The sequence below is a fragment of the Stigmatopora nigra genome, chromosome 1 (assembly GCF_051989575.1).
Source record: "Stigmatopora nigra isolate UIUO_SnigA chromosome 1, RoL_Snig_1.1, whole genome shotgun sequence".
Lineage (NCBI taxonomy): Eukaryota > Metazoa > Chordata > Actinopteri > Syngnathiformes > Syngnathidae > Stigmatopora > Stigmatopora nigra.
In genome coordinates this window covers 17,221,961-17,242,351 of record NC_135508.1, presented here as the reverse complement: position 1 = coordinate 17,242,351, position 20,391 = coordinate 17,221,961, and the positions used below count along the sequence as shown (strand labels likewise).

The 20,391-nt window shown below is 38.7% G+C and overlaps 3 protein-coding genes across 3 annotated transcripts; all 3 read right to left on the bottom strand.

Moving 5' to 3' along the window:
• Positions 1–2,776: 2,776 nt before the first annotated feature.
• LOC144197564 (calcitonin gene-related peptide type 1 receptor-like) lies at positions 2,777–10,213 on the bottom strand. Its single transcript, XM_077718029.1, has 13 exons — positions 10,079–10,213; positions 7,772–7,837; positions 7,546–7,690; positions 7,347–7,457; positions 6,882–6,994; positions 6,711–6,802; positions 6,353–6,479; positions 6,128–6,281; positions 5,995–6,055; positions 5,858–5,924; positions 5,566–5,784; positions 4,615–4,656; positions 2,777–4,058 (listed from the first exon to the last, which is right to left on the bottom strand). The coding sequence occupies exons 2-13, from the start codon at positions 7,832–7,834 to the stop codon at positions 3,852–3,854; spliced, it is 1,401 nt and encodes a 466-aa protein (XP_077574155.1). The 5' UTR covers positions 7,835–7,837; positions 10,079–10,213; the 3' UTR covers positions 2,777–3,851.
• A 1,002-nt stretch (positions 10,214–11,215) lies between these two features.
• fam171b (family with sequence similarity 171 member B) lies at positions 11,216–17,107 on the bottom strand. Its single transcript, XM_077729125.1, has 8 exons — positions 16,784–17,107; positions 16,210–16,443; positions 15,187–15,279; positions 14,952–15,104; positions 14,680–14,850; positions 14,487–14,600; positions 14,300–14,414; positions 11,216–14,218 (listed from the first exon to the last, which is right to left on the bottom strand). Exons 1-8 carry the CDS (start codon positions 16,989–16,991, stop codon positions 12,964–12,966), a joined length of 2,343 nt encoding a protein of 780 aa, XP_077585251.1. The 5' UTR covers positions 16,992–17,107; the 3' UTR covers positions 11,216–12,963.
• A 614-nt stretch (positions 17,108–17,721) lies between these two features.
• LOC144197096 (glycerol-3-phosphate dehydrogenase 1-like protein) lies at positions 17,722–20,372 on the bottom strand. The gene is made up of 8 exons (XM_077717679.1): positions 20,238–20,372; positions 19,447–19,624; positions 19,128–19,268; positions 18,913–19,051; positions 18,712–18,824; positions 18,414–18,647; positions 18,219–18,325; positions 17,722–18,150 (listed from the first exon to the last, which is right to left on the bottom strand). The coding sequence occupies exons 1-8, from the start codon at positions 20,330–20,332 to the stop codon at positions 18,054–18,056; spliced, it is 1,104 nt and encodes a 367-aa protein (XP_077573805.1). The 5' UTR covers positions 20,333–20,372; the 3' UTR covers positions 17,722–18,053.
• Between the last annotated feature and the right edge of the window lie 19 nt (positions 20,373–20,391).

Here is a 20,391-nt window from a genome sequence, read left to right as displayed (position 1 = left end):
GTGAAAATTGTGTGATTCTGAGTTGTTTATATGTTCCAATTTGGGCACGGTTTCTCACTTGGAAGCTGAAAATAAGCCTGTGAATTTGAAAATGGCTCTTTTGTACCACTTTAGTGTGTTCATCCCCCATCTGCATCTCCTTTAAAATCGCGAAGGGTGCACTGATAGTCCTTTATGGAACATATTTGTTGGTGTCTGGGAGGTCAGAGGGCATCTACAGGTACATCATTTAAAGTTCGCCAGGAATGTTTTAGAGCTAAACTGCAAATCGGCACTCATCTTTCATATCAATGTGTGATACCTTACCTTACATTTTTAAATCCCTTTAAATATCATGGCAAGTTTCCAACTTAAAACGTTCCCATAATTTCTCGAAACTGCTCACACGTGACTACACTTTAATGCTAAAATTTAATGTGTCTGTATCCTTGCAAGCTCTCCAGGGTCCTGCGACCTTGAGATGACTTGGCGAGTAACGCCCAACTGATCACAGCTGGAGTGTCTTTTGCTCATTGAGGAGCCTTCATGCAAGGTTTCCCAGCAACTCCCTTTCCTTCCTGCAGACAGAGAACATGAGCCAGATTTCAATCAGGTGGAAAATGAAAATTGAGACTCAAAAGAGGATTTGACTGAACATTTCTATAGATACATGTCTTCCAATGCATTTTCTGACAAGCCCTCGCCTTCTCCATCGACAATTGTAAGGGGAAATCGACCACTTTAACATCCCAACTTTTCCAGGATCCTGGGCAGAGCCTGCATCTGGTGGTAGCACAGAGAACAATGGCAGGAAACTGAAAGAGGAGTTAGGGAGTTCCTGTTGGCAGATGACAATGCTGAAGACGAGACCGATCATACGCCTCGCACGTACTGTGCTGGCCGAATGAAGGAACTGAAAAGATTCAGTTGTGACATACTATACTGTGATTGTTGGTGGCAGTTTTGAGTGGTTTGTTTGTTGTGCTATTTAAGTAGGAAAGAAGAAATGACTAAATTGACTCCAAAAATTGTAATTCTGAATAAAATATACTTAAAACATGAACTACAATCAAGTATACAAATGCATGATCATATCTTTACAATCATTGACAATATAAAAAGTTTTTTAAAAAGCACAGGTATAGTTTATTTACTTCTTAAATCATTTGCTTTGAATCTTCAGGAACTACCTAAATATATACCTAATTTATACACTTTATGTGAAATACATTTGCAGAAACTCATTTAACTACTGTTTTTCTCAACTTTGCATACTCCTACAGTGAATTACAACAGGATTAAATATTTTTTAATTAATATTCGCTACACTCTGCTTTTTATTAAATATTTCCCCAATTGTATTCGAATAGTAATCCTTATGGTGGTACTTGGGGTGATTAACTTTTTTTTGGGTGGTACTTATTTTATTTGATCAGAAGGATGCTCACACTTTACCATGATCACATGATCCCTGCTTTCACCTTTGTGACCCCATGTTTGAGACACTGCAGGTCCGAGAGGGTGGTGCGGACATCCTGTTTCCCCGCCCAGACTGGGTCACATCCACACAGGCAGGCAACATAGCTCACCCCTTGAATTGCAAGCCCTCCACACCCTTGAGTGGGGCCAAGAACTCATTCCATTGTTCTCAAGAGTCAGTCTTTTCCCCCAGTCAAGTATCATCTCCCTGAGCCACGTATGATCTGTGCAGTCAAAAAGCATTTCGAAAAGACACGTGACCCCTCCTTTATCATCACTTAGTTAAGAGCAACTTTCATCTATATTTGATTTTTTTTTCTTTCATGCCACTTTAGGATTATCATCGTGTCCACAACCATGAACCAGTGAACATTGACATAATTCTACAGTTGAACCTTACTCAGTCTCTCCTGCATACACTCGGTCCTTAAAGTACCACCAAAGAAATAACTCTGGAGTGGCCAATGATGCCACCGTCTTGAAAATGAAGCTTTAAACAAAATTAACCAGTTATAGCTGCTGTCTCTTTTAATTATTAAAAAAAAATAGATGCCCATTAAAATTTGGGACCCGTTTATTTTGGATGACATTGTAAATGCTACCCTAAATTATCTTAAAAACCTGATTTTTGCAACTAAATTGATGCAGAATGTATGTACTAAAAACTGTTTTTTTAATTGTTTTTATGAAAAAAAATTCTTTTACTCTTGGAAAGCTAAAAGTAATATATACCTTTATGGTTTACAATGATCCAGAACATATAGTGCTCAATGGAGAGAGAGACTGTACTCAAAGTCAGCGTTCTGGAAACATCTTTGACACATTGGAATGTATGAGCCTTGGTGCATTGAAAGTTCACATTTAAAAAAGAACAAGAGATACTTTAGTTCACAGCGTAAATTCTGCTTCTCTCTCATAAATCTTGACCACTGAATTTTAATTTCTATGTGAAAATGTGAGAATAGTTGTGTCCATGTGAAGGATGAGGAGGATGTCAATGGAGAAATATATATATTGTATCTCATCTCTCCAGTATGTGGCCTTTCACCTGTCTGTCTATTTTATCCAGTTCAAGTTTAGAAATACAATAAATACAAGTTGTGGCCAATCATAAAAACATTGCGTGCAGCAGTCTTAAGCACAACACAATCCCACCTTATTCACTAGCATGTTGCATGTGGAAGTAAAGACGTTAAACAATTGTTGGTCACGAGACGAAGGAAGTGTTTTATGGCAAAAGTACTGTATTCTTAGAAATGGGAAGCCGGGGATCCCTCTGGCTCAAAGGTAAATAAGGGAGGAGTTGGAGAAGGATGGGGGGGGACAAACAAATGATAAACATCCTGTTCCATGAGAACTGCAATGTAAAAAGTGTGCCACATTAATTGTTTTTTCAGCTTTGCTACTTCAGCTTGAAAAATGATGCACTGAAAGGCTTTTCCTTTGAAAGTTTCTCTTGGTTCTCATGCTGGGTAAAAGTATACAGTGGTCAGGTTCTTAATACAGACAAGGAAATCCTATCTTTTCTTTAATGTGACTAAGATAAATATTGTTATCCTTTCAAATGTCAGCAAAATTGTAACAGAAGTTGGTCATTACAGCCATCTTTATTTACAGGAACATAAATTCCTGTTTATGCCATATTAATGCTTATTATAAAACAATGTTACTTACATGAGATGCAAGTCACCAAATGTTCATTATATTCAAATGGTCAATGAAGAAAAATTAAAAAAAAAATATTTTAAACTAGCAAGTCAGTGGTGGCAGAGAAATCAGTCAGTATTTTAGAAGGCTAAAACCTGCAGCTCCTAAATAAATTGCCATTAGAGCCACTCATGAAAAAAATCCTGATTCAAATTGAATATCAAAATATGTTATCTTTATATACAATATGATACTCATCACGCCATCTTATCTCCAGCATTTTGGAATTAGGAACAAACAGGAGCCCAAGTATTTATGGAGCTTTTATGAAGAAATTATAAATAATGATAATTAATAATATAACAACAACAGAGAAAATTTGCCATACTCAAAAGTAAGAAAAGCGAGGCACTGTCATAGAAATGTGACTACAACGCCACGTGGTCCCAAATTTACCCTACAGACAAAAGTGAAATTTCAGCAATTACTTAAAATCCACTGTTACCATCCAAAGGAAAAATTCTAAAACCTCACATGTAACTGTTCAGTGTTTTGGGCAAAAGTGGTTTTCTCTAATAAGTAGAAGAATGGCAAAAATCGCAACTGGCATGTCACCTGTTGTTTGTAGAAACGTTCCGTTTACATTCTAATTCAGGAAAACAATTGCGATGGAAAATTAAAATAAGATGGACAATGCCATGGATTGTGTTCTAGAATCAAAGTTCCTCTGAATTGAAATATCCTTGTCAAGCAAATTGGCTGTCAGAACGGAATATGTCCGAATAGCTTTTGCCATTATTCTGCTCGGTGTGACTTTCGATGCTGTAGCAGCGATGGACCTCAGTGAGCGATGACGCCACGTAGGACGCTGGGCGGAAGAGGTCGGCGTTGGCAAAAGTACCAGCAAACTGTATCCGTTGTTGATTCCAGTGTCTCCGTAGAACGCTCTGAACCTTACACGGCAGATCACAGGGGAAAACATGACTTAAGTCTGATCAGGTTCAACCATGCCACAATATATCCTCAGAAAGACTACTGCTCATCCATATGTAGACATAAGGAAGAGACTGTACACTCGGTCAGTACTGTAAGTATTGAAGTAAAGACTCTCCTATGGTCAAATGACTCCAAAAGTATGATTGTTGGTCATGTCATTGAAGAAACTGGGTATTTTTGCTACCCAGTAGTAATTGTAAAATCGTATTGAAAGATTGTATTGCTACAGAACAGCAGTGGCAAGTCACTAGCCTCTAAGTCAAGGATGGGCAATTATTCCTCAAAGGACGTGCAGGTTTTAAGTCCAATCGAACAATATTACAACTTTTAACCAGTCCAGTATCTTGTAGGTGTAATTAGTTGATTGCAGGGATGTACGTATTGCTGATTCTAGCAGAAACTTCATTGGTTAAACTGTCTGTGCTGCATTGTTTGGAATAAAGACCAGGACCCACTGTGGCTATTTGTAGAATAATTGCCCACCTCTACTACTGTTGTACATATGTGGCTTACCTCGCCATTAAAGAAGCAGAATATGGTGGACACAAGGAGACCCTGAAAGTGCCAGAGAATTTCTTTGGTTAGCTATGAAATTGCATACAGGCATCAAACAAAAGGCTAACAGGCCAGATTATTTTGTATGGCCCGCAAAACCAAATCAACGCATTGAATCCATGTGGGTTGCTAAGATATCATTGCCGCTTTTAACACAAATCATTAAAATATCACAAGCATTTTGTTATCTAACTCTTTGACATTTATTTTACTTTAATCATTTGCTTCCGCCCCACTCGAGCTCAAGTGGATGGAATGTCAAGTGCCCTTATAGGGTGTTTTCAATTCAAACTTTCTCCTTTTACTAATTACGACATCATATATTCTGTGAATGCTAGGTACACATATATGGGCAGGTAGTAAATAGGTACCGTATTTTCTCGACTATAAGGTGCACCGCATTATAAGGCGCACCCTTAATGAATGACACTTTTTCCATATATAAGGCGCACTGTCTATTTTGGAGAAAATTTAAGACGTTTAAGTGTGCCTTATAGTCGTGAAAATACGGTAATTGCTATTGACTTCCAGCTATGAAGCACTCACTACACAGTCACTTCTATAAACAGCCATTGTTGATGTTTTGGATTTTTTTTTGTATAAGATCTTGCAGTGGGGGAGGAGCTATACGATGGAAGTTTTTGGAAACTAAGATGGCATGTGCATATTTAACAGTATTGTTTCAGTTCAGGCGTTTGTGTTTTTTTAATATGTGACAGTGGTGGTTTCTCGTTTTTGGTTTTCTGTATTTTTCATGTATAAGGCGCACTGGATTATAAGGCGCACTGTGTATTTTGGAGAAAATGTAAGACTTTTAAGTGCGCCCTATAGTCGTGAAAACACGGTAATAGTCAAATATCAGTAAATGAACACTGATGTTGTATAATTTGGTGCTGAATCAGTACTCACCTGATAGTGCATGAGGATCTCCATGATGTAGAGATAGATTTCGTAGACCCAATGCTCCTGAGGCTTGTAGGGCAGCAGTACAAATTGAATCCCAAGCAGAGGAATGAGAATGAGTGTGGCCCTAACTGTCCGCATGTAGAGGCTGGACTCGGCCTGGTGGGTAACTCTCAGCTTAGTAATGAGAACACGCACAATGTTCAGTAGGAAAAAGAGGTTCACCTGTAAGCAAAAAGGCAGCCGATGACAGAAGAACGGACACGACAACACATGGATAGAAAGGCTTAACACTTACTACCAATGCTGCACATATGGGACCGTGAATGATATAAAGCAGTGACGTATCTGAGCTGACCCAGCATCTGTCAAAGGAAAACATCTTTCAAATATGGATAGCGAAAAAAGACATTTGTGATTTAGATTTGAACACACTTGTCATTATAGTAGCAGTGCCGTGCTATGGAATGTATCACTGCTGGGACTAACGGGAAACCTGTAGAGAGGACAACAAATACCTTACATGTCTGCAGAAAGATTGCATAGCATTGTTGCAGTTTGTGCTCACCCCAGCCGAGCAGATAATACCACATAAGATGCTGCTTCTCCGCAAACACGGCCACCACAATCAAAGTGTGCAGGTAGATGCCCTCGCACAACATCCAGAAGTAGTTGCAGCAAAACAAGTAGAGGTGGATGAATGCGAGCAGCTTGCAACTCACCTATTAATATGACAACATCGACATGACAATAACACCGTGGCCTACTGGTGGAAAGAGAGTCACTCACTCACTGAGTCGTTGTAAGCGTGCCCTTGTTTCTTGGTTGCTTTTGTCAGCCACATGACAGTGATGACTGAGTTCAGAACAAATGATACAAAAAGGTTCTTGTGCAGTGTGATCCTCTGGCAGCTTAGACTCCTACCGAGGAAAGTCAAAATACGGAATGTCTGTAGTCCACTTCATCCTCATCTTTTGAACTTTTTTTTTTTATTGTGCAGTTGGCCAATTCTCTTGATTAAAATGTTCATTTTCTTAGTCTGTTCTGAGACCACAAACTAGTGACTAAAATTGACTCAATAATAAAATTCACAATTGATAAATCCCATGCTGATTGGATTTGAAAAGTCTAATCATATAGATTGCACTTACTTAAAATAGAAGAATATTCCTAGCGATATAGTCAATGACACCAGGGACAGGCCTTGGCCAATCATGACCAGGTAGAAGTGAGTCATCACTACCTATAGAAGGAAAACATATTAGAATATTCTGGGTGTGGGGGGGATTACGTGTATTTCATGACACCGATTTAGTTCGCACCGTGCCATGATGAGTTGTGTTGGCATGGCAATTGGTAAAGTTGGTCCATGTCCGGTTGCTCTCTGGGTGACGCCACCATTTGCCTGATTCCGTACAGACTTTTGATGCTAGCGCTGTGGGCAAATTGGAGACTTTTTTTAGGAAATTTGAACATAACCCTAAATCATATTAAAAGTTATCCAAATAGTATAAATGAATTTCAGCGAAATATACTCTTCTAACAATGTCCACTGATTAGAGGTTTTAATGTTTAATTCTATAGCTTAACTCATCCACTATTGTAGCCGTCAGTAGCAGTGAAATGAAGGAAGATATTATACTTTAAAATAGCCATTCTTAATTTCAAATACTTATATATCACCCAAATAAGTATTCAATAAATCTGAATGAAAATAGTTTTCACACAATGCATTTTCTGTGCATTCATTTATAATAATAATACCCTCTAAAAACAAATAATAGTACCATAGGGGTCCAAGTCTTTGTAATAGTCTGGGCAGGGTTGCTCAGTAACAAGTCCTGCTTCAGTCTCATCCCAGCACAACCACCCATCCCAGGTCATGTTACACTTTGGTCCTGCAAACAAAACATCAACCAATTACCCCTAAAATTGTTTGTCCTACATCTTTTGTCCAAAATGTTTTTAAAACATCATCATCCTCACCAGTTGTTTGAGCTTTCCATTGATCGTCTCCTCTCACCATCCGCTGAAAGCACTTGAACTGGGCCAAAGTGATTGACAATGGATGTTGCCCGTAATGGTTCAAAAGTTCCTGACTCTCTTCTTCTGAACTTTCAGCCACAAGCAGCTGACACATTTAAAACATAAGATTGCATATTATGACTGCCGTTCATTTATGAAAACAAGATTTGGGGAAAATCTTTACTACCTTGTTGAAGGAGCACATCACCAGTAGAAACACAAAACACTCTGTGGATATTCGACAATGCATTGTCTGGGGAAGATATATCAAGTCCTTTAAGTAAACAATTCTGTAATGTCAATTTAAAAAAAAAAGCATATAAACAGCTGTTTTGAACAGAAAAGTCACTTGTCAACCATTTCCTTGGGCTCAACTTCCACCACATTTATTTTCAAATCAATTTGCTTGTAGAAAATGACCCCCGGTTTTCCGTCTACAATTAAAAGCTTATTTCACTCAACATATTTTTACTATCACGTAAAATCCCCATTCAAGCCATTGATAAATGACATACCCTGGTTAAATGGCATGGCTTTGTTTACTGTGGTTCTATACGATGTGTGACTGCCAATTATGTGTGTCATTGATAAAAACTCACCTATAGTCAAACAGCACGAAAGATAATAGGATTGGAGGTCACACAAATGCCAGAATCAAGGGTAGGTACATTAAACATGTTGTGAAGTTTCTATTGTTTGGTATTTTTATTTACTATCATTTTATCACCACACAGGTTTGACACCTTTGTAGTCACTAGAGATAAATATATGCTATCTATTTTGCATTGGTGTCACTTGATTTGAACTGGACATGAATATTATTTTGTATGTTAGGTATCAGTAAGAGCAGACATAGGATATTGTTTGTCTTTGTGTAATATTTTACTTTTGGTACAGAATTTGTAATATTGGTGACACAGTGGACGAGTGGTTCTAAGATTTCGGGTTCAATCCTGTGTGGAGTTTCTCTGGGCTCTAGGGTTTCCTCCCACATTGCAAAAACACATACGTAGGCTGGTTGGACACTCTAAATTGTCCCTATGTATAAGTGTAAATATTTGTTGTCTTGCGATTGGTTGGCAACCAATACAGGGTGTCCTCCACCTACAGTCTACATTTGGCTAGAATATGTTTTTAGCAAACCCGCGACCCTTGTGAGGCTAAGCGGAAAATGCATTAACGTGTAATGTTATTAAATAATCCACTTCTGTTAGGAAATGCTTGCATTTCTTTTACTTCCTGTTTTGGGTCATAGTTCTGAATCAAACTGATAAGCTAAATATTTTCTGTTTTTAACCTATGACTCCAAATTTCGTGCCACAGTGCTGTTCCACTATTACATGGGAACAATACAAGGTTTTTTTGTATTTAAAACCTCTCAAATGTATTCTTTGGTATACATGAGTTTACATACAACATTAAGAGTGCCATTTGTGATTTGTCATTTGTTGTAAGCAGGTGATTTTGTCTTATGTCTATTGTAATGCTTTTCTTTTGTGTATTTCCAGGAACATAACGTGTGGATGAATGGATATATACAGTGATAAAAAAAAGTGTAATGAACAAATTCCTGGTGACTACAGTAAGCAGCAAAATGGGTTTTAGAATTGGAAATGTTGGTTGTTGTTTTTGTTCTTGTGTGCTTTCAGCCAAGTTTTTAGAAAAAGAGTGGCTGTAAATTGAATGATTGTCTTGTATGATTTGATTATTCCCACTTTTAACTTAAGCTTTTAAGTTAAAATATAAGCATTAAATAAGACTCACCCATCCTCAATGAATTGTGTCCCAATACCTCAAAAAAAATAATTCATTCATTAATTTTCTGAACTGCTTATCCTCTGACTCCGGGCACAAGGCGGGGGACACCCTGAATTGGTGACCAGCCAATCGCTGGGCACGAGGAGCCAGACAACCATTCACGCTCCAACTCATTCCTAGGGACAATTAAAAGTGTTCAGCCAGCCTACCATGCATGTTTTTGGAATGTGGAAGGAAACCGGAGTACCTGGGGAAAAAACCCACACAAGCAAGCCCATGGAGAAAATGAAAAACAGGAGGACCGAGCGGGGTTCTAAAAACTAATGAAAACAAAATCTCCAAAATCCTACTGTCAGTGGGTTCTTTAGCGAGGCTGTTGTGCCGTCATTCTGATACTACACAGTTTGCTACCTTTACTCGTTTGAAAATAGATAAAAATTCAACTTCTATCTTTCTCTCTTCCCTTGGCCTCCACAGTTTCCTTCCTGTTTGTTATATACTTACATACAGTATTGAGCAAGTTGAGCAAAATGAATGGCAATTCAGCATAAAATCACTTCCTTTTGATCCTGCTTTACTGACCCCAATGTCTTCTTTAATTCCAAAGCAAAAGAAAACACGTATCTGTTTGATCTATATGTAGTCAACATATGTCATCCATCATATATTGTTTCATGAAGTTCATTGCAATGTATAATCATATCTAGGAGTAATGAGGACGTAAACAAGAGCTTACCTTTGCAGGTAACTTGATCAGCTTGAAAACTAATCCCTTGACTCTCGTGGCTGAACTGAAAAAGATTTAATATCTGCTCTTGAGGAGTCAATGTGTCTGCAGTGTTCTCGTCCACAGTCTGAGGCAACACTGAGCTGTCCTGATAAGGACACTTCACAGATGACATCATGTGTTTTCCTTCCATGTAGAGTAGGCGTAAAGGGACATCCCTGCATAAGATTGGCAACATCAAACACACACATGTATATTCAAAACATATACACAGTAAATATTTAAATTCGCATTTATAATGAATTATACAAAGTGCCCATTAATTAAAAGTGAAGGGTTTTGACCCACCAAGATATTTTTCCATGTTTATAGCTAAATTGGATGAGCAGTTTAAGATTACAGTATTTAAAATGGATTCAATTGAGTAAAAGAGGATTAGTATTTAGTTATTTAGTATATTATTTTTCTTATATTAACTGCATTAAGCTAATGGCCCAGTGACACCCCAAACTTTAGCATTCTTCTTTAACAACATCCTTGATTTGTTGTGCGTAGGCTGTATATTGGGCGTAACACGTTTCAGCGGTCTACAAATCATAAATATTGAAACAGATTTTGTCCGTCTCTGGCGAGACTTCCACTATTTGCTTCTGATCAACTCCATTGTTGTTTTTCTTGTCTTGTTGTGTAAAGGAAGATATCCATATCGGTTTGGTTTCAAACATTCTTTTGGAAATTTGAAGTGGGGGACTTTCATTATTTAAATTGGTATTCTTGCTTGATTTGTTTGGCTCATGAAAAAGTACGCAATTTCCAAATAATCATCTTTTAGGCCTCAAAGAGCAAGGCCTCTTAGGCCAACCATCACTGTAAGAGGGATAAGGTTGATTAGACGGCTTCACTGCACACATACGGTAAGTATAGTACGAAACATTGCCCTCTTCAGTCCACATGTATTGTTTCAAGCCTACTGATAGTCAGCATCTTTGATCCTGATCCAGAATGGGGGACCTTATCAGTAAAGAGGAGCAATTGAGTTCATTGGCAGCTGTCTTTGGGTCAATCACACTGATATTAGCAAGATAATCAAGGCTAAACATCACATTTTTTCCTTTTTTTAAAGGCCTCACGAAAAAGCCTCAGGCAGTGATTTGAAACACATGTTTAATCATTTAGAGCACACCAAAATATACAGTAGGTACATAAATCATTGTAAAGAAGCTTGGCAGGACTGACAAGGAAATAGCTGGAAAAAGACAAATACTTTGAGGAATTCAAAGATAACTACTGTACGTATGTGAATGCTCTGTAAGCCTGCTGTTTCATTAAGTGCTCATATTGTTGCTACATTGAAAAATAATATTGATTACCACATAGAAAGTAATAATACCATATGTTTTGTGAATGCATTTCAAATCAATGAAGATATACTAATAGAAGTTAAAAAAACGCTCAGCTAAAAACATCACTTTCACTTTACAGAAGCTATTTATGCACAAACTACTACAAAGCCTGAAAATCCATAATGGAAGACTACATTTGGGAAAACTGGTCAGCTACAACATCAATTTTGCTGCACCTACTTCTGGATTTGGCATCGTTTGCTAAAATCAATCCCAGATTGATGGCCTTGCTTATGGATATTTACACATGATTTGAAAGGAGGATTTGAAAATAAAATAAAAACAAATTCTCAAGGCACAAAATGTAGTTTAACAAGGAACAGATACATTGGGGGAAAAAAATGGGAAATATTTGAAAATTGAATTTGACAAGGTGAATAATCCTTAGGCTCAGTCGACTACAAAGATAAGACAATTGCGCTACAGAGAACCATATTTCTCTGAAAAAAACAAGAAACTACAGTATTTCCATGCAATTGAAAAATGGCAGCAGACTTTTACAAATGTCATTACCCTACCTGAAAGCCACAGTTTGAGTTTTAGTAACATTTAAAGGGACAGACAACACCTAGTTTACATTAAATGACCTTCAAGTTGACCATAGTTGCTCAGTGTTTAAAGATGCAAATATAGAATTTCTTAAGTCTCTGATAATGAAGAAAATATTTCAACACAAAAAATGTACAACTGCTAGAGGGCAGCCAAAATGTGACATCACTTTTATCAACGCAGAATGCACCGATAGACTGAAGAACAGGTGCATGTGATCATGAGTATTAATGACGTCACAATAATGGCCGGGCAATCTGGGATACTCATATATGATTGGTTAAAATAGTACACGCCGCACAGTTCTGAGATTGGCTGGCTACCAATTGAGGGTGTCACCAACTGGTGCCCGAAGAAGTCAGCTGGGATACGCTCCAGTACCCCCCATGAACCTTTCTGAGGATCAGCAGTACAGAAAATAAATTAATAAAATAGTTCAATTCAATTCAAGTACCAGCATAGACAAAATGTCTTCCCCCATGTCAGGCAGCCATTCTCTAATCTTAAATATCCAGAAAATGATACTTGGAAAAAAAAAAACATTTAATCATATTTTCATGTTGTCGTTCCCTTTAAAGAGTTTCTTTTTGAGGCAGAAAAGGGGCAGTATGCCGGAAATGTGTTGCCGGTTGTTGGTGCTGAGGATAAGTGCACTACATACGTGTGTTGTCCTGTGTTGTGTCCAGACTGACCAGCATTATCTCCATCTTAAATGACTTCATAGTTGCAGGCAGAAAGAAGGCACGCTCAGTGCAGGGATTGTGCGACATTAAATGAGAAATCTCGCTGGTGGTCTTAAGAATGTGTTAGCAGGTACTTGATGTATCGACAGAATGCTTCTGAAATCTTTGGCAAAGTTGTACAATCACGCAGTTCTACAACAACATTGCCAGGGAGAGGAAAAGCAAGATCGGGATCACACTGAACGAACGTTGGCTTCATTTATCGTCGCTTTGTCAGAGGTCGCCCATGCTTTATGTTTCTTTTCTCTGCTTTCAGCTTTGCTTTCTTCAAGCGGCGTGGTGGGGGTGTCCCTCTTAGCTCAGTTTCTTCCTGAGTGCTGAATGTGTCCATCCCGTCTTGCTCCTCGGGAATGTTGGGAATACCCCCACTGCTTCCATCTAGTATGCTCCTGAGGGAGTGGTCCTCTGGAGTTCCGGTAACGGTGGTGCCGCTCTCGCTGCTGCTCAGATCCTGCTCGTCACCGTATCTCCCGCTCCGGCCTGAGGCCCTAATTGACATCCTCTCTCGGTGGAGCTCGCGGATATTCTGCTGGGGCTCGTTCATGTCCACTCCAGAGTCCAGGCTGGTGTCATTGCTGCTGGGAGGACGGTGGCGTGTTTGGAGCTCGATGATAGAGTGGCGCACCTGAGCGGCAGGTTTGCCCTCCAAAGAGACAAACCAGGCCCTGGGGTGGGATGACGAAGACTTGCCCCTAGTCAGCTCCAACAGAGTGCGCTCTGAGATGCCTTGCAGCTCGCTAGAAATGCCGTGACAGCCGCCGAAGGCTTGAATCCCAGCTGCCTCGTTGAGGGTACCGGGTACTGAGACAGAGGACTCTAGTAGGTTACTGTAGCGACCCCATACTGTAGGAGGTCCTTGGCTTTGGGGAGGTGTCTCAAGAGGCTGCGGTTCATCTGGATTGCTTTGCTGCTGGTTGTTTTGGACTTTTCCATGCTTCTGGGGGTAGTTGTCTTTACTTGGCACATCGGAGTCAAACTCATTTCCATTGCGGGGAAATGTGGCAGACTTGCAGTTAGCTTTCTGTGCCTCTTGATTGCTGAAAATATCTGGTGCTTGAATAATGGCAACTGGGTGGTTGTAGATATGAACCAGTTTGTCAGGAAAGAAGTTGTCAGAGTTCAGGTTGCTGTTGTTCAAATCCATCTGCTCCATAAGTCGAGATACGTCCTCATTGTTGATGTAATGAGAGTGGATTTGGTGAACTTTGATAGGATCAGTATTGTCATATGGAGAAGCTGTCGCTTGACTGGATGGGTCTTCCACATAGATGTTGTAGTTGGCTTTGCGCCGGGGGGTGGACAAAGACTCAGACTGGACATTACAAGAAGCCAGCATATTTTCACCTGAGTGGAAAAGCAGGCCCTCCTCCATATGCATGGAGGTGGTTTGGTCTTTTTTCACCACTGTGAGTTTGGAAAAACGGCCTCGCCTCCCCTTCGGCTCTCGGTGGGAACTTTTAGAGAAATATTTGAATTGATAATTTTTAGAAATGTCAAGGCTTGCTGTATCAAATGGATGACATGCAATTGCCTACCTGCACTGACATATCAGCAAAGACAGGAATCCAATCACTACCACCAGAGTTCCCGCCAATACTCCTACTAACAGGAGGGTGTGATGGGAAAGGAGGTCCAATGAGCTTCCTTGATCTAACACAGGAAAAATGATTATTCGTAGAGTAGCAGTAAAGGGCTTATAAAAGAAAAAAAACAATTATTCACCATTTGAAGGCAGAGGAGCAGCGATCCAGTATCCCAAGTGGGATGCGGTATAAGTCCAAACCAGCTCCTCACCAACTGTTGTCACTATTCCCAAACCTTGATTCTCCCAGGCGCCTTTGAATACATTATTTAATACTAGATTCTTACAATACCCAACTAGTCATTTCATACTCTGTGTTAAACTCATGCCTACCTGTTTTTAGGTTGAAGGCCCAGGCTGGCATGGTGTCAGACACACGGATGTGGTTGCTTCTCCCAAGAGGTATGCTGAACTGAATGGGCCCTCGAATCTGGAGCTCCTTGCCCCCCGCGTACAGCTGGACACTGATAGCCGCCAGCGGCTTCAACCTAATGCTTTGAAAAACTGCAGCAAGCAATGATGTTATGTTTCCAAAAGATATATACAACCTAATCGTAAAAAAAATGAAATGGTAAATATGCATACTAAGTATTGTGAGTGATCACCTGACATGTTGACAATGATGCCTGGTGTGCAGTTGACACAGTCCGTTGCTAATGGCGGCACAGTCAGGTAAGCTGTCAATGATGATACATTGCTGTTGTCGGGTAGTGTGAGCAAGTTCATGGGAATCTTTATCTTTGGTTGAGAGGCACTGTCTGTAAAAAAAAAAACATCATGGTATATGTTTTTTTAACAGAACAAGACAGCCAGATTTAAAGATGCCATGCCCTAACGTACCAGGTAACTTGGCTGTGATGAGGACTGAATCTTCAAATAGCCAAATGTTTCCTTGCCTCTGAGGAAGCAGCAGCAATGTCACAGCAGAGAAGACTGCAATGAAACATGCACATATTAATTGATTCTCACATCATTCAAAAATACTTTCAATTTTGGGTCAACATGATTCGTTGAAGTTGATTAAAAAAAGAGCTTTGAAACTGATATTACACCGAAAAAAAGTAAATTGTATTGTCCAGACAAAGAGTAACATGTTTTTCATAATTGACTGAGGATGTGATTTATTCTCAGGTGAGTTATATGTTGTTTTTGTTTTTTTCTTGTTTTTTTCCCCCCACACAGGCGCAAGGAGAGATCTGTTGGTGTGCCATTTACTTCCAGGGTTGATGGAGTTGTCTAAAGGTAATATTGAATAATGAAGACTAATGGAGTTGTAACTTGTCATTTGGATTTAGGTCAAGAGTTTGGTAAACATGCTGTTGTATTGTGATATGGCTTTAGTGATCTGAATAACTGATAGTTTTTACTGTAATTTATTTATAGATTGATTCTTCATTTTATTTATATATATATATATATATATATATATATATATATATATATATATATATATATATATATATATATATATATATATATATATATATATATATATATATATATATATATATATATATATATATATATATATATATATATATATATATATATATATATATATATATATATATATATATATATATATATATATATATATATATATATATATATATATATATATATATATATATATATATATATATATATATACATATATATATATATATATATACACGTACGTACGTACATACATACATACATACATATACATATAAAAACATACATATATATGTATAAAATGAAGAATCATATGCAAAGATAATACGTACTATAGGTCTAACCGGCGTGAGGACAAGTGGTACAGAAGATGAATGAATAAATAATAATAACAAAGTATGGATTTTTGCAGCAGGTGCTACTCACTGGGTCGCTTGGTCGTGCTCCAAGGCAGCAGGCTGGGAATATAACCTTCCAGGGTGGCCACCAAAGTCATACTTAGCCCTGGGCTGTAAGGCACCCATAGAAGAGCCTCACCTTTCTGCCCTGTCCAGGCAGAACTGTTCAAGGTGTGGTTCAAGTAAATCCCCACTGTGGCCCCCGGTAAAACACGACGTGTCACCATGTCTTTCACCAGAATCTTTAGGCCGAACCGGGTTTCTAGAATTCATAAAGAAGAAATGAAGCACCCTCCACACCCCAACAGTGTCATGCATATGTTACGTTTTGCTGACACACACTTCCATATCTGCAGAGCAACACAGGATTACAATATGCTGCCTCAACAAAATGACTATGTTATCCTGGTGTTCTACTTTGTAATCCTCCAAGACAAGAATAAAGTCAATTTTAAATAACACTTATGACTTCATGTTGATACACTTTGGTGAAATATGAGCTAAAACAAGCGGAGCAGAATAACAACAACATCATAGTACCTTAAAAGCAAATGCACATGAGTGGCTCGGGTAATAATGAGCAGATCAGATGTTCTCATTACCTTCTGTTAAAAGGGGGCTCTCGAGAACCACCCCCACGGTTGTGTCGTTGTAGCCATTGTCCTCGGGCAAGGAGGGGGGAAGGCCGCCGCCCTCGTCAGCGGCTCCCACTGGCGCATCAGAAGAAATAAGAAGCAAGGCGCGCACGAAGAGCAGCAAAAGCAGCTGCAGCGGCAGGAATGGAGTCAGGCGGAGCTCGGCATTGGGCATGGCGAAACATAAATGTGTATAGACATAACGACCCGCTAAAAGAGAAGAGAACGTGGCCTAAATAGAGGGTGCAAATGAAGTCAGGATGCGCTGGTGCTGAGGCTGGGAGTGTGTATTGTTTGAGATCGTATCTAATGGATTGACGTATCACTTTGGACTCTTCAAGAATTCACTGTACCGATGAAAGTGATACTTTTCACACGGTGTACTATTGTTCAAAATGAATAAAAATAGTGGGTTTGTGGGGCAAAAGAGATATCTGAAAAATAAACATCATTAAAAATAGGAAAACTAAACGGATCAGAGTGAGATATCTTACACCTAATTGTGTATTTGAGAGTGAACTCGGTGACGTAATTGGACTTTGTGATGGGAATATTTTTTTGTGTTTGTTTTGAAATATAAGTATACCTGTTTTTGTAATGCTGACGAAATTGTCAACTTATTGTCTACACATGCAGTAACTACTAATGTGATCTTTATGTTGAAAATCCTGTATTCATTTTACACCATTCTACAATCATTTTACAATGTGACTTATTTCTTCCGATTTAATGACATGAAGCTCACTACTGTCACGACTGCCTTTACACATTTTCCCCAAAAATTCTCCCTATCTCTCTCTTCTAAAGGAAAGTATTTAAAATGCATACATTGAAAAGGCATGTCAATGAGTGAAAACTGTCTTGAGACTTTTGTTAATGTCATGAAAGACATGGGTATCAAAATACCAAGGGTATCAAAATTATTTTATTTTGAAATGCAACAGGGAGCATAAAAAGATACATTGGCAAATTCCAGAGGTGTCTTTATTATACTTTATCTCTAACATTATTTTCAAATCAAAGGGAACGGATCTTCAATCTTCCGTTTTCAGCATCATTTACCTTTCACGTCACGTTCTGCCAATAATTAAAACTAAAAAGAAAATAAGCACCACTTTTGTGACAAAAGAATGACTGTTAACTCTGTGTTATATTTAACCAGGTTCTTGGATTCCCAGAGCTTGTGGTTTCAGAAGACTTTCCCCTGCATCAGTGCACTTAAAACTTATTATGGTTGTTACATGTGTTCTGGATGGTTCTGAAGACAGGTGATGAATTTTTTGACCTCTTTGCCTTCAAAGCAGATCTGGTATACGGATGCAAAGAGTGGGAACCTGGAAGAGAAAAACAATCATTTCTGAAAAGTCATCATAATCTGGATCAGGGAAGCCAGGTGACTTACTTGTCAACCATGTCCTTCTTCTTCAGAATCTTGTATATCTCAGCTGAGGTTTGTGGACCTTGTAATTTCTGGCCATTGAGCATTTCAGCTTCCAACTCTGCAATGGACTAGCGAAGCAATATTTTTACTATACTGTAGCGTGCAAGGAATTAACTGATCAGTTGGTGGCTTATGGTGTGTAGAAAAAAAAGTCACCTTCGAAGTTTTAACAAAGGCTTCTGCAATTTTGCGGTTTCGTCCTCCATAGCAGGTAGTAATGAGGTCTGCCACGCCGCAGCTTTCCAAGAAGGTATTGGAGCTCACTTGACCTTTGCAGAACAACCTAGTGAAGGCAACCATCTCCATCAAACCTAGCCTGATCACCGCGGCCTTGGTGTTGTCCCCAAATCCTAGTCCGTCGCAGAATCCGGCCCCAACTGCCACTATGTTCTGAGGCAACACAATAATTGGCTCTTTTTCTGCCACTCTGGTTTCATAATATGTAAACATTTACCTTTAAGGCACCGCACAGTTCCACTGTGTCACTCTCCTGGACTACGGTGATGCGAAAATTAGGAGTCTGAAGTAGCTCTTTGAAGACAAGTCCACTTGCTTGATTCGTGGCACCTGTAAGTAGAAGAAATAGAACAGTAACTTTAACTAACAACAAGCGACAGGAAGAAATGATCAACTAAGATCCAAAACAGTGTTAAACCTATTGTGGTTTCGCAGAACTTCTCTTCAGCAACCTCGCTGGCAATATTGGCCCCCATCAGGACACTGACTTCAATTTCCAGTTTCCTTCTAATGACGTCTGATATAAGCTGCAACCCATCCGGGCCTTCGTCGATGCCCTAAATTGAGTTCATGACCAGAAGTTACCTAGAAACTTCTATTTTTTTTCAATGGAACACAAAGAGATGAGTTTACTTTGATGAGTGAGATGCCCAAGGCCCCATCTGCAACGTGAGATTTTATCTTCTCGCAAAGTGAGTTGAGGAATTGATGTGGGATGACAAAAACAAGCAACTTTGCTCCTTTCACAGCCTCTTTCACATCCGGCTCAGCCACCTGTACAAAACATGAATGGTGGACACTTGGGTGTGGTAAAGTGACAAATGAATCAGCTCTATACAACTTTAAATTGTGTCAAAAGAACATGGCAAATTCTATGTTAAAACATGGTTTAAAAGTGTTATTTTACTGTTCTATTCTAACACAATCAATTCATATGGGCAAATACAATTACCACATTATTTGGCAGCTTGTGACCAGGCAAATATTTGACATTTTCATGTTGCGTGTTGATGATCTCAGTAAGCTTCTTCCCATCGATCATTTCTTCGTAAACCCACAACTTCACCATGGGGTCAAATCTGTTCGATGACCTGACATTGTGCCCAATGATTTTGGCAATTGAGGAGCCCCTTAAAAAAGCGAGAGATTTATTTGAACTGTCAATCATTCATATACTGATTTTTTTTTCTTTTGTAAGAATGTTCCATCTTTGGTAAGAAGGCTCTTCTGGGTCTAAAGACTATGGGATTTCCCAATAAAATATATTTGCATCCTTTTACAAAAAAAATGTTCTTCCTCCAGACATTTATCACCGTATAGTTTACTGTTCAAACCAGATATTGATGTGCTTTACAATGTTAATAAAGTAAATCATTAATCAAGCCATATTCAGTCATATTCATCAATCCTAACGGGGTCAAAGTTCAGTAACAGTTGCCATTACAGTATGTTACAGAAGATTATTTTTTTAAAAGTTGTACTATAGAGCTACTACTTGACCTTGAGAAAAACTTTTAATGAGAATTGAAAAAATAATAATTTTCAAAATTAATTGTTTTTAAAATTAATTGTGCGCACATCCAAATGAGTTCGACATCATTTTTCTTCCATGATTTCAGATACTTTTAATGAGGTTTTATTACAACTCAAAAGGAAAATGCAATTTGTTAAGTATGAGAAATGTTCACAAAAAAATAATATCACAAAAGACGAAGGAAGAAATAATAATAAAATGTACTGCACCAGTTTCCCGATCCCAAAATACAGACTTTAGTCCCAGGCATTTTTTGATCCAGATTGTACTTGTCTGATCTTGTTATGTTAACCGTGTTCCGCATATAAAAACTTCCTTACACGCCCCATGATTCACCCACACGTTCATCACAAACACATTTTT